Below are 14,975 nucleotides of genomic sequence, written 5' to 3'. Positions count from 1 at the left end.
TGATCTGTGAAACTTGGGGACATCAAATCTCTACTGCATTTGTCTCAAAACACAATCAACTCTGTACTCTTTTAAAAAACACTACCTCATCTGTGGTAGACTACAATGAGACAAAACTGACAAATAAATGGACAAAATGCTTGTAGGGTCCACGACCATAAAAATAATGATGATTTTGTTTATTATTTTCTTCAATGATACAATATGTGTCAAGACACTAATGAAAAATGATAACAGTAAAATGACACAGAATATGGACTCTGCAAAGTTTCTACAATGTATGTCCTCTTTGAAAATAACATTTTCTGACCCCAAATCCTACCAAGGAGAGAACTTGGTACAAATCTTACGGGGAAAATTTATAGTCGAATGACTCTTCTTATACTATGTGATACAGCTGCTGCCATCTTGGAGATGGAATTGAAATACACACATCATATGTGCCACATCTGAGAATATTGCCTGGTACACAAGTTGACTATTAACAAGAGCAAATTCCCCCAACCAATTTGTCCTTTATCACAATTGGTCACAAAGTGTGACCAATGTTACACAGCAAATGTATCAGAAATAGTACACGTACATGTACCACAAACAAACACTATGGAAAGCAAACATCACAGATATTTTGCTGTATAAGACATTTTATTAATCCTTACAAAACTGTCTGAAATATGGATGGGGGGGGGGGGGGAGGTTAAAGGTGGCACACATTAGCCTTTTTGCAAATCACTTACATGATTGAACATTTAACAAAAAAATTGACCACTTGGACACATTAAGTGACTACGGGCATAAACTGCAATCTGTGTGTGAGTCACATGAACAGGTTCGCAAACAATAAAACAAAGTATAATTATGCAAGTTCAGATTAGAGTGCAGTAGCCATATTTCAATGCACTAACAAGGTAATCAAATGATCACTCTTTCTATGAAAGGAAGGCCTTATGGAGTGAGCAAATTCGCCATACTGTAAAAGTGGCTATTTTTGCATTTTTTTTTTTTTTTTTTTTTTTTGCTTGGCGGCATATTTTTAATTCTGCAGAATCAAAACAATTATTAGTGGAACATGTGACATGCAAAAAACAGTTCATGTGTTTTTATTTTCACACTGGTTTCTGGTAGCACGAAATGCGCAAAAATTTCCACACCTCTGAAATTTCCACCTTTACAGTAATTCACACTGAGCAATCAAAGATTGAGGAGCAATTTGTAATCATATGTAGATTTGTTTATGCTTTATGGCATACATCATGCCAAAGAAATCTCTCTCATCGTCCTGCTCTCTATACACACAACTACAGCCATTTGTCTATCACATGTGAAGCATTTATAAGGGGTCAAAACATTACATGCAGTTTGCCAACATTTTCACACTGTTCTTTTTTCTGCTTCATGGTGATACCATTATATGTGTCATCAACACACAGCACACATTGCATTTTTAAAAAACAACACAAATTAAAATCAACAAAAGCAACAATACAGACCTCTCTAAAATAAACTCTTGAACTCGGGACTAGGGCTCAACATTGCAGAAAACAAACTTGATTGTTTTTTAGTAATACATGTACATGTATGTTTTGCTTACCATGCACTCATACTTGTTTCTGTAAAAACTTAAGAATTTCAATTCCATTTCAATTCTATTCATATTTAATTTTCAAGTTTGCCTAAATGATTGTTCAATATCCCCCTGTATATGACTCGCTTCATTCACTTTGAACGTAAAGTCATTTGATCAGCCACCCTTCTAACCCACAAACAATAAGCAACCGAACAAGAATCGCTTTATACCACGGATAGCAGATACTATATTACAAGATAGTGTAATATGTTGTAAGTACATGATAGAATTGATTTCATACCAAACAATGCTCTCATATTTTTATCTCCATCACAAAGACTACCATTCATACAAAATAAAATCATTAAAAAAAAATAGTCCCACTGAATAATTTAAATGATTACAATACTGAATGATTTCAGTAACAATCATACCAAATGATTTCAAACTATACCCAATAAACCACCAACAATACATGAAATACATCAGCTGATTCAATGAGAGTGGAGGTAACCATGGTAACAATATCCAGGTCAGAGTTCAAGATGCTCCACTGCCTCGACTGTAGGTCCAGAGAGGGTCAAGGAGAGGTCACCGCAGTTATAACTTCTCGAAAAGTATCACAGGCGCTCGCTCCACTGTCTCTGTTGTGGATTCAGAGAGTTTAGAGGAGAGGTCGTCGCAGTTATAACTTCTCGATGAGTATCGCCGATGCTCCGCCGCCCCCGTTGCAGATTCCTGCCAGCCCCTTTTCTCCTGGCTGGAGGTTGTGCGCCATGTGGCCCGTGATTCTTGTTCCAGACATTCTGAAATGGGGATAAAACGAATGTACAAAGGGAAACTTGTTATAACAAGATCCTACAGACCATGGCAATTACCTTGTTATATCAATTTTCTCACTTTATCAGGGTACAAAGGAAAACAAAGATATATCAAGAGCTGGGACCCACAAAATCACCTTGTTACATGAGGGTTTCATCATATCCAACCTCTTCATAACAAGGTTCCACTTTATTTGAGTTTTCCTACTTTTTTTTTTTGTAATGGGGCGCACACAGTTATTAAAAAGCTACATAATTTTAAATCATTACTTTGCAACCTATAAGCAGAGTCTGAAAATGAACACATGTTGACCTTTTTCACTGGCTTCACTTTATAGGCTATTTATTTATTCATTTATTTATTCATCTATTCATTTCTAATCTTTTGTCAGGGTAGCCCATTCACCAATAAATAGTGGTCTTCCACGGAGCCCTGAATAATATTGATGAACATATGAGAGGCAAGGCATGAGGAGAGAGCATATGTATGTCAAAACTGATATCAGCAAAATTTGGTCTGTGTTTATTGATTGATAGGAATTGGACTGCATAAATCTACTCTTCACTTGACTTTTGTGTTGGAAAATTTATGAGAAGGCACTCCCAAAACAGGTTTTCATCACGAGTCATGCGAGGTTGACAGTATGCATTTCCACAAAGTGCCCTCAGAAATCCCCTTTTATGATACGGCAGAACTTACTGAGCCAAATATGATGGTGTGAGGTCCATCTCCATGTTGCAAATGCTCACTCAGTCACATCACTGAAATTATATGTTTTACCCACCGTTAGAACTGATCTTCAACAACTGTCCCCTTCCAGAACCATTTTTTTTCTTGCCCTGCAGAGTTTCATTTTGTGTGTGGTTGCTCCACATTTCTTGGAAGCGAGTGAAGCAGGCATTTGGAATTGTCAGAACCCTACTCACCCGATGGGATGTCCGATGCTGACGGCACCGCCGTTGACATTGACCTTGGCAGGGTCAAGGTCCAGCATCTTTATGTTGGCAAGGACCACGACGCTGAAGGCCTCGTTGATCTCGAACATGCTGACATCGTCCTTGTGCACCCCGGTCTGCTCAAGCACCTGTGAGAGGTAGAAACGAGATCGAAAAACTCATCGCCACTAGACACTGATACTGGACATCGAGCCCAAGAACAAGAGTTCTCATGGTTGAATAGTGATATGACTAGTACCAAGCAGCAAAGTGGCAATGTTATGCCTTATGCTGGGGCGAGCAACTCTCGACTCCAAAAGCAGATCTCTGTATTGGGCATGGATGGCAGTACTCGACATGTTTCTTTCTTTCTTTCGTTCGCTCGTTCATTCATTATTCATTCATTCATTCATTCATTCATTCATTCATTTCATTCATTCATTCATTCATTCATTCATTTATTCATTTCATTCATTCATTCATTTCATTCATTCATTCATTCATTCATTTATTCATTTCATTCATTCATTCATTTCATTCATTCCATTCATTCATTCCATCTGAAGTAGGAGACAATGCTCTACTCCATTGATAGGTTAAAAAAAAAATAGCCTCACATGGCAGGGGCTACCAATTCTACACCCTCTCCAGTTGCAACACTTAGTAAAGAATTCAAGTACTTGGTGTTACAGATATTTCTAAAATATTCAGGGAAAAATAGACATCTTACCTTTGGCATGGCATAGGCTGGAGCGATTGGGAATTCAATGGGTGCAACAGCTGCATCAGCAAATCCTGTTCAGAAAATAAAAAATGATATACTTGACAATGTATAGAAGAAAGTGTCACATCAAAATTAACAGCATCACTATCATAATCATCATCATCCTTGGAACTCTGCTGTGAAAAAGTTCTTAGCAAAGTGAAATAAGACAAAGACGTGGACATGGTCTGAGGACTCTCAACTGATGCCTACAAATGCAAGTTAACACGGTTGCAGCTGAACAAAAACTAATTGCATGTGTGCCAGCATCTTCAACATTATTGTAATCAAAATCACTGTGCCTCTCACAAAGTGCAAATGTGCTACAAATAAAATGTATTTTTGACACTGGCATTAAGTTTCTGACCAGATGACTTTCAATGGCCTGGAAAGAAAAACTTTTTTTACTGAGTGAAAAACTTGACATGGCAAGGAAGTTAGGACCCCCCCCCCCCCCAGTTTTCTACGCTATATCTGATAACTCACTTTAAAAGTGCAAACAAAAACATTTAAGGAGTACAAAATGTTACAACAAGCTGTAAAAGTGTTCCAGTGAGACATTGTTAGTGATTCTTCAGCAAAATGGCATGGGGACATACTATGCCATCAAATAAATTATTGCAATATCTCCACTTATTGATTCATATTCTATGGTGAAATGATACACGCAACTGTGCAGGATATTTCACAATGCCTCAGCATATAATAAGCACTACCAACTCGTGCCAAAACTTGAGGAAATGCTTCAGTTCGGGGCAAAGTGACTGCCTACCGAGTATCCTCGCAAGCGGTTTGATGTTACGCTTGGCCGCCTCCTGTGCTGTCATGAGAACCATGGCTGCTGCTCCGTCGTTCAGCGTGCTGGCATTAGCAGCAGTCACCGTGCCTAGAGAAAAAATAAAATTCAAACTTATCAGAAGAGTGTTAAATGACGAAAGTTAACATAATAGATCCATTCGGAGGTACTGTAAAACACAATATTTTCGCGGCATGACATTTTCGTGAAGTGGGGCCAACGGCCTTTTTTGCGGCATGAAATTCTTGCGAGATGCCGCTAACATTCAATGCATATAGTGTAGACAAGAACTTTCACATGCATTCTAATTTTGCAAATCTTGGCTCTCGTGAAATTAAAATGCATGTGAACATTCCTCGTTTTACAGTACACTGTACAATAACTAAAAGAAAAAAAAAATAGAGTTTTGGTAGACATAGCAAACATTCTGGAATAAATGGTCAGAACTGCACCCCTGGATCAATTTACGGCACTCACCATCTTTCTCAAAGACTGCCTTCAGACCTCTGACTTTGTCAAAGTTGACTTTGCTGTACTCTTCATCCCCCGAAACCACCACATCTGACTTCCCTGAAATTGAACAAGTGTGAGTGATACACAGTTAACATAAAGTACTCAGCATACACCCCTTGTTCCTGATCTCGCGGTTCCATGACATTTGCTCCTGTGACAATTGCTCCCATGAAATATCTGCATGCTATTAAAGCCAAACATAGTTTCTAACTGCAAATAGAACCCTAACCCTAATCCTAATCCTCACATCAAATTAAACCTCAAATCCTATTACAACCCTAACCCTAGGTCCTTGGAGAGAATAAGACCAGAGCAATTGTCGCATCCTCACATGCACATACAATCAAAGCAGTCTGTGGCGGCCATCCAAGGGAGACGAACAGAGTGGCTGTTACAGACAGGTGGCTGCTACAAGAGAGGCTCTCAAACATATTTTATATACAGTGTAAACTTGTTATAAACAGGTCGGATATAACAAACCCTCTTACACTAAGGCGCTTCTTCAGGTCTTAACTCTTACTCTATATATTTCTTTACTTGCGTACCCTGATACAGCAAGAACCTGATATAACAGCGGCATGAGCAACATTTTTGATGGACTTCAGCACTTTATAACAAGAGGCCACTATTCCAAAAACTCCAAACTCCAAACTCCACATTTTATTGTCCAAGAATGGAAATTCATTTTGCCCAATTGATCGTGGGCCCGGCAGCCACTGAGCAGCGCCAGATCGACGTTGCTCTAACCTTTTCAACCGTTGAACGGCAAACAAGGTAGCAGCAACTCCCATCTTTTAACGTCTTTTGGTATGACGCGGCTGGGGTTTGAACCCACGACCTCCCGATTGTGAGGGCAGCCGCTCTACTCACTGAGCCAACACATCGGTTATCATCATTATTATTATCATCATTATTATTTTCTTCTTTAACAGGGTCATTGTTACAGGTTTTAGGTCCCCATTATCTAACAAGGTTCCCCAGTACCCTGACATGGAGTTTCCTCCCACTGCAAGTGTTTGCTGTAGTGAGGATACACACACTCACCCCTCTTCTGTGGGACGCCAATGGGGATGATCTCCTTGTCAAATACGTTGTTCTGGGAAGGAGAAGAGAGGAGCAGCAAGGTAAAGATAAAAAAATTTCTATTCTGCATGACCCAAAGATGACTGATTACCTCAATATATATTTTCATGTGCTGCAAAAAAAAAAATCAAAAAAAAAAATCAAAAAGAAAAAAAAAATTCTCCATTTCATTTTTAAAGAGTGTCGTTGCCATCCAAATGGACCCTGTCATCATTTTTGCTCCGATTGTAGCACCATCCCATCCATTTGGATCAATTCTCATTAAAATTCTCCAAATAAGGCTTCACGATATTGTGTTTTTTTTTAATGAATGTGTTCTTTCCATTCAGTGATAAATAAAGTTTACTGTAATTTTCAATCCTCTTCTGAAAAATCTATATTTAGCATTATTGTTCTCTTCACAATGAATATTACTACAACTATGAAACTGAGCCTTCATGAAATCAACAATCAACCTATTTTCGATACAGCTGACGCATCTCTTTGTGTCAATGATATCATGTTCTATTATTTTCTTCCATGCGTATCTTATCAGTTATCATGGTCACCATGACAACGATGATCATCATCAATGTACCTAATCATTATAATAAACCTGAACACAAGTTTAGACTGGACATTTCAATTATAAAATCCTACCCTCTCAGCATATATGTCCATCCTGTTTTTCTCTCATTTCCTCATCATTTAAGTCCCTTCAATCATCCTCATCAACATCATCATCATGATTATCATCTTCTTCCTCCTCTTTGTCATAACCACACCCATCACTTCAGTAATCATCGTTACCATCACCTTCTTTCTCCTTTTCCTCCTCTTCTTCATCACTACCAATCTCATCAATGAAGTCATTATCATTATTACCATCCTCCTCCTCTTCTTCTCCTTCATCATGACCTCACCCAAAACTTCAGTCATCATTAACACAATTACCATCATAAGTATCATCATCATCTTTATCCTCCTTGTTCTCTTCCATCACTACTGCACCCATCTCTTCAGTCATCATTATCATCGTTATCATCGTCATCATCATCATCACCATCATGACCATCATCATCATCATCATCATCCTTTTTCTCCATATCATCATCACTATCACTGCTGCATCCACTCACTCCAGTCATCACCATAGCAACAATCACTCACCGCCCCTGCTGCTTGGCTCTTCTGATAGGAGCCGATGGCGTAGTCATCCTGCTGCTCCCGGGAGATGCCCAGCTTCTTGGCCGTGTCCTCCCCGCAGTTGCCCATGTGAATCTTGTTGTATACGTCCGTCAAGCCGTCCTTCACTATGGCATCCTGGGAAGGGGAAGATTAGATCAGATACAAGAAATCATCAAAGACTGGAACAGACTACCCCAGGAGGCAGTCGAGGCCAAAACCACAGACACATTACTGTATATGCCATATATTTCGCGAGTCTAAATTGTGGGGAAGTCCCAATTTTCATGAATCGGGACTTCCCGACAATTTCGCGAGTGGTTAAATTCACGATCGTGGAGTCCTGTACTGAACGGAGAAATGTATATGCATACGTCACATTTTGCGAGTTTTTAATTTCGCAAATAGCAGCTGACTCGCAAAATTCGCGAAAATAAAAACCTCGCGAAATATTCGGCGTATACAGTAACCCGTTGAGGGCGAATCCCAGGCAGTATACTCGGGCAGATGTCTATGGAAAATATGTGGTGTAGCAAAATCATCCCGTCCTCAAGGAGTTAACGTCACAGGCCTCAGCCCAGGAGTAGTTGCTGAACATCCAATTTTTTACATTCTATTTCTGTATTTCCATTACTCATTGATGTGGTGGTTTAAATTTGATTATTTTATTATTCAGATGACTATTTCTGCAACTCTTACAATTTCTTACAGGCTACATGCAACTTAGACTTCCCCGTAGGGCCATATGAAAGTGACATATAATAAACAAGTTGATTGTGGTTACTATCATGGAAGAAGAAGTTACAAAAAAAGAACGAAAAAAGAAACAAACAAACTATCATATCTGAGGATCAAATATGTCACTTTTTAATCTGCACTCTACTACAGCTTGATAACATTCTGAAACTTTCTTCTTGACTACAAGGTTGTAACTCATGGTAGTAATGATAATGATTATCACAATGATGACAATGATGATGACGACGATGAGGATGATAGAGGACAATGTTAATCATTCTCATCATCACTGCAAATGCAATACTGTCTTGATTAGAATGAGAAGTCGCTTTTCATTAAAAACTGTCCTCACAAAATGTCCTGCCACTACCATTACCCTATTGTTGCCAGGTATCCATTTGAAACCTTGGTTAGGAGGGGCACACCAGGTAGAACATCTTGCGCAGGGACGTAGACAACGAATAGGATTTGAACCCTATAAAATATCTTGTTTTCGGCTCAAGGGCTTGTTTCCTAAACTGCAGCTCCATTTCTCACACTGACACAGATTCACATTGGAAGATAGCTAAGAATGCAACAGAGAGGGATGATTAAGATAAAAGCTCCCACACTTCTTGGGGACAAAGATAAAGGGTGTAGCCTGACTCACCTCCAACTTTGCTCCTCCGTAGCCTGGGTCACCCCTGGCCATCAAAAGAGGAACATTAGACATGCTCTCCATACCCCCAGCAACCATCACATCCTGGTAGAAAAAACAAAAAAACAAACAACAACAAATGAATAAAATATCACACACACAAAAATCAATGACATGATACAGGGTGGTCCACAACTTGAAATTTTAGCATGTTGCAAGCTCAGAATCTCAGAATATTGCAGAAATTGAATATGCGCGGAGCGCACACGATGAGTACATAGTACGCAATATTTTGCTGCTTATCTCTCTTTGTGCTGCTTACACTCAATGTTCTCTCTCATGTTTTGCACACAAATATCTAAAGTACCTGGTAGTTTGATGTTTCTTATGTTATGCACATGTTTTGCACATTTTTGAATACTTTTACTTTGAGCTTGTTGCAAATTCTTGGGGATGTTGCATAGCATGTTGCTGGCTTTTTAGGATGTTGCACAAGAATTTTAGCATGTTGCAGCGACATGCTAAAACCCCTCGTGGACTACCCTGTAATAATGGACATCAATGCTATTCTCTCCGTGTTCAACAAACTGTACATTTATTCAATTTAATGAAATTCAGTGTTTTAGCAGTAACCATGATTTTAAAAAAAAATAATGGGCATACATACTTGGGCTGGATTTGAACCAACCAATCATCAGGAGGTCGTTAGTTCGAATTCAGTCTGAGTATGTACGTATACAACAATAGCAATAACACTTTAAGAATATACTACGTGTATATACCTTTCAACAAACAGATGTACGTATGTAAGATTACAGTTTAGGAAAAACAGTATTTTGCATGAAACTTGCAGTATTTTGCCCCACCCCCCCAAAAAAAAGTACAAAATATCGCTATATATATATATATATATATATATATATATATATATATATATATATATATATATTGGTATATCAAAAGTCGGCATCTTTGCTAGAGGTAGAAAGGCTGGGTCACTGACCTGGTGGCCACACATGAGGCTCTGAGCAGCCATCATGATGCTCTTCATTCCAGAGGCACAGACCTTGTTGACGGTGGTGCAGGGTGTGCCCAGGGGGAGACCTGGCATCCAAGGCAAAAATATATTATGTGATTTGATTTATAATGAGGAATGACTTTCATCACCAGAAACTTCCATAAGATTTCAAAGAGTGCACAACTTCCACAGTGAATTAATTCATTCACATTCTAATCTGTGTACTTATTTATATATGTGCATATGTGTTGCTTGTCTTAATAGTGCTACATTGCTTTATGTTGCCAAAAATAAAAGAAAAAAAATAATGCAAAACACATTGAACACGCAAAGTAGGTTAGGAAGTTGGGTCTGTTGAATGAGTGTGCCAATAATCAAAAGCATGTTTAATACAAAAACATATAAATTGATACAACAGTATCTGTCAGAGTAGAGCATTGAAAGTGGGGCAGTGGTGTTAGAGCAATGTGGTGGGGCATCGGGGTGGAACTGTGGGTAAGGACAGTTGGGGTGGGGCAGTAGGGGTAGGGTACTAGGATGGGGCAGCGGAGGTGATATGGTATAGTAGGGTGGGATGGTATGGATGGAATATTAGGGGTAAGACAGTGCAGTGAGGAAGGGGTAGTGGAATGGGATGGGGGGGGGGGGACAGAGAGGGCGGGGCACTGAGAGAGCTTACCTGCTCCAAGAGCGGCCTGCCTCGTTGGTGCCTGACCTTGACCGGCTTGGAGGACGTTGCCCATGTAAACCTCATCCACCTCTTCTGGAGCAATGCCTACAATCAACATTGGCATGAAAAAAAAAAAAATAGTTACTCTCAAAATTCTTGATAAAAAATTACTAGTATCATGCTCAGATTAAAGGCAAATTTGTACAAGCACACCAAATGCCTTGGTACAAAAGTGGAAAGTATTACATTATCTAATTACTTTTTCATAATAAGTTGCAGATAAGACAATTATTGCTCTTTTTTCTTCTGCACCTCAAAACTATAAGTGTGTTCTTAGTTTTGGGCTACTTCAGTGGAGCACAAAATCAATGGAGGAAAATGTTCATATTGCACAAGTATTCCACAAAATATCCAATGCTGACAGTACCGGGTATATCATTATCACACTACAGGCTACAGAATGTTAGATATTACTTACACATTCTCCATTTTGTTTGTTTGTTTGTTTGCTTTTCTAATGGCTGGACAACTTTGAGTGGTATAAACCAAAGCTTATCTGTGCAGACTTGTCATATCATTCATAAAATTTAAAATAACTATGACATGCTATCTTTGGATCTGGGGCTAGCTTACCAAGAGCAGGTGTCAAAGAAAAAGAACAATTCTAAAAATGTAATTATTTTTACATTACTATTTTTTCTCAAGATGAGTAAAACAAAATCTTTAAGGACATGACAAAAAAATGTATCTTTACATCACAATAACTCACATTCCAGAAGAGCACTATTTGAACAACCACACATATTTTATTATTAAGGAATATCTTAAAGGGGATGGCTAGTAAGCGATCAGTGGGAATCAGTGGGAATGCTGAGGGATGATTATTCCAATCCTTGTGGGATTCATTAAAGAGTACATCATATATCTACTGTTGTGTGAAAATTATTTGCTTCAGAACGGTCTCATATTCAAGTAATGTGCAGTTTAATGTTTCCAGGTTAGCGTGCCTGGTCAGTGACGGGGCATTAATCTGCACATTACTTGAATATGAGACCGTTCTGAAGCAAATAATTTTCAAACAACAGTAGATATCTAATGTACTCTTAAATGAATCCCACAAGGATTGGTACAATCATCCCTCAGCATTCGCACTGATTCCCACTGATCAGTTACTAGCCATCCCCTTTAATGGGAAAAGATCTATGGAAATATGCTGTTTCTTGTTACCTGCTTTCTCTATTGCTGCTTGGATGGCTACAGAACCCATTCTTGTGGCTGGAAGTGAGGCTAAGGAACTTCTAAAGGAACCTATTGGAGTCCGCACAGCACTTACAATTACAACATCCTAATGATTGGAAAAATAACAAAAGAAAACTTTTATTTTTTTTGGCTTGACAATGTTACTCATTGACTATTCAATGCACTAGAGCTCAAACATGTGGATCACACAATATCATTACTATCACTTTTTGTCTTAGCATGCATGCTGAGCAATATGGTGACTTCAATAGCAAGTCTCCTGGAATCTTAAATACTTGATAAATTCTTTCACATTTTATTCCATTGCAAGAAAACAAAATGGTAGGTAAAAGTCATATCTAACATGAGTTCCACAGCACACAGTGGTGAAAATCAAGATTCTTACAGTTAATGAAAGATATGAAGTTTGAGATTTCTTCAATTTGTCTCCCTCTAACAAACCTCAACCTTCACCCCTCTACTTAATATTCTCATGCACTAATGAAAGATAAATGTTAAAAATCCCCCCCCCAAAAAAAAGACCCCCAAAACAAAAAAACATAACAAAACCAAATCAAAACTCCATTTCCTGATTAGACCTAACTTAAGACTTGGAAATCCTTGCAGAAGTCAACAAATTGTCTGAGTTGACACACTGCAAGATCTTCTTATCAATAGTTTTTAGAACTGTGTATTTTGTTATTTTTCTAATCTTTGAACTTGCAAAATGTAACAAGACAATAACCTGTGTTGACATGACTTGTCAGTCCCAATTGAAGACAAAAATGATGCACTACCAACATACTTTTGTAAGTGCTCACATAATTTTGCCCCAGTGATCAACACAAACCACTGGTTTGATTTCTAGTGGTGTCGGTAAAATGCATACTGAGCTCGACATTGTCTGATTGCTGAGTGTGCATGATTCATCAGAGCTGTGGTTTGTTAGTTGGTTCTGAAAAATGATACTCACATTAAGCCCTTTGACAGTTGAAAATTGTCTACTGGAAGGGGTCCACACCTGAAAACCAGTGAAAATAACATTGCAATGTGGTATTAAGCATGAGAATATTGTTTATTGTCATATCATCTGCAATTACATGTACCAGGTACATTGTACATTGAAAGGGTGGATAAATTCTAAGATCCTCAAAACTGATAAATTTCTTGTAAACTTGATATCTGTGGTTTCAAAGCAATTTAACAATTGGCCAACACTGAACATGTTTATCAAGCCTATCAACCATGCAGTCTCATAGTATATACCTATAGATGTCCTCTTGAAGTTGCTATTAAAGCAAGTTGTCCATTTTCACAATCCACTGGGCATAACACCAATTATGAGTACAGCTGTATTTATAAAAATTCATGCAGAAACCTTTAACAAAGAACACTTGGGTAAGTTCATAGTGAAACAAAGTTTTAATGATTAGCTTTCTTCGTTCAGACATATGGTATATTCTGTCATTGTTTGTGCATGCGGTGCATTTGTAAGTGCCGATAACAATCTTGTGGTTGTGGCGCTCCAACAGAGGCAGAAGTTTGTTAATTTGATGTAACAGTTCCATAGGCAAGCATAACTAGCCCTTGCCAACTGTGCTGAGGTGGGCAAGCGAGAGTGACGTACAACACTAAGTAAATCCACAGCCAAACAGGATGACAAAAATTACACCGTTTGCTCGCTAGCTATGCTGGTAGTAACTGGGATCATTACGCCGGCTTCCTGTCACAGCTACTCTGTAGAACTGCTCTCTGTAAAGCCAACACAAAGCCCTATGACCAGCTGCGTGCACGAGCACGTACATAAACAGAAATGCTGTAAGTGTAATAGTACAACAACCTAGAATTGGAAGTGTATTGTGCTACCATCATGAGGTCAGACCATCAGTTCTTTTCTGAACATGCACTGCAGACAGGGAAGATCACAAATATTTTCTAGTAGCTGGATCTATAGCAACATGAAAGACCACTTTCCAGCCATTTTGACCAGGACTTCCGCTGTTTTGATCATGTCGATCCTGCAGAAAGAAATATTCTGAAATAATTGGAACAACATGAATCAGAGATCAAATGTGTATTGTGTCATCATCAACTTTCTGTGACTAAGGTGCGAGGAATTGAAATGGTGTCGAAGGAGATAAAACTCATGTGTCGTGTAGACTGCATTAGGCCCACTGGCACTATTGCATAACAATGGTAGGTTATCGACAGTTCACTCTCACGTGGTTTACTACTGTACAAGTATGATGTTTGCTACAGATGAGGAATGCAGCTTTATACCAGCAATTATACTACGAGTACGACATCTACTTTGACGCAAGCAGGTATTAAAACAAAAGAAAGAAATATATTTTCGTATTTGCGAGAAGTCTGGATTTCATTTGCTTACCAGTTTCTTTGGTATTGCTCGTATTATCTGCGATGCCATTTTAGGAGCAGGATTTTCAGTGGATACGACGAAAAGTTTGCCTATCCCAAACTGTAAAGCTCGCTTGGCCGTGTCGCTGTTCACATCAAGCTCGCGAAACACACCGGCAAGACTCGACGTGCTGTGTAGAAGTGTGTGGGGCTACGGTAGGAGACCACGTACGGAAGAGAACGTTCGGAGGATGCTGCAGCACCAGCGAGCAGGAGCGAAATTTCCCAAAGGTCCCTGCCTGTGCTGTCGCGGCGGAGGTAGCGAGCTCCGCTCCTCCGACTTGAAGAGATTAAGTGGCGTCGCGTCGCGGCAAACTTGAAATCCTGTCTGTGTCGCCTGATACGATTACAGCACTGTCGTCGTTGATAGATGCATAACTTTTGCATGTTTTTATTGTGTCATTTGCCCAACAACGAGTTAGACGCAGTCACGTTTTCCAACGAGAAAACAAAAAACAAAAAACCCTGTGAAATACAAGATGGAAAGGGAACCCATCATTTCAACGTTCAACTCGAAACAAAATATTTTGGACGCAGGTGAGTCGACAGTAGTCCCACATATTGCGAATGAGTGTGACTTGTTCTTGGTTTAACTGATATTTTTTTTCTTTT

The 14,975-nt window shown here is 39.0% G+C and overlaps 1 protein-coding gene and 1 long non-coding RNA gene across 2 annotated transcripts; both read right to left on the bottom strand.

Annotated features, from left to right (window-relative positions):
• Nucleotides 1–1,904: 1,904 nt before the first annotated feature.
• LOC139730952 (acetyl-CoA acetyltransferase, mitochondrial-like) lies at nucleotides 1,905–10,824 on the bottom strand. Its single transcript, XM_071641836.1, has 10 exons — nucleotides 10,716–10,824; nucleotides 10,022–10,122; nucleotides 9,031–9,123; nucleotides 7,629–7,781; nucleotides 6,441–6,492; nucleotides 5,361–5,453; nucleotides 4,860–4,973; nucleotides 4,055–4,119; nucleotides 3,316–3,473; nucleotides 1,905–2,373 (listed from the first exon to the last, which is right to left on the bottom strand). Exons 1-10 carry the CDS (start codon nucleotides 10,822–10,824, stop codon nucleotides 2,253–2,255), a joined length of 1,059 nt encoding a protein of 352 aa, XP_071497937.1. The 3' UTR covers nucleotides 1,905–2,252.
• A 1,108-nt stretch (nucleotides 10,825–11,932) lies between these two features.
• Nucleotides 11,933–14,458, bottom strand: LOC139730306 (uncharacterized). The gene is made up of 3 exons (XR_011710915.1): nucleotides 14,335–14,458; nucleotides 12,919–12,966; nucleotides 11,933–12,051 (listed from the first exon to the last, which is right to left on the bottom strand). It is a non-coding gene; the product is annotated as an uncharacterized lncRNA (long non-coding RNA).
• Between the last annotated feature and the right edge of the window lie 517 nt (nucleotides 14,459–14,975).

Source organism: Diadema antillarum, unplaced genomic scaffold (assembly GCF_040938485.1).
Source record: "Diadema antillarum isolate AM-2024a unplaced genomic scaffold, OU_Dant_1.0 scf00000022, whole genome shotgun sequence".
Taxonomy (NCBI): Eukaryota; Metazoa; Echinodermata; class Echinoidea; order Diadematoida; family Diadematidae; genus Diadema; species Diadema antillarum.
The sequence above is the reverse complement of the archived record's forward strand: the minus strand, read 5'-3'. Positions and strand labels throughout refer to the sequence as shown.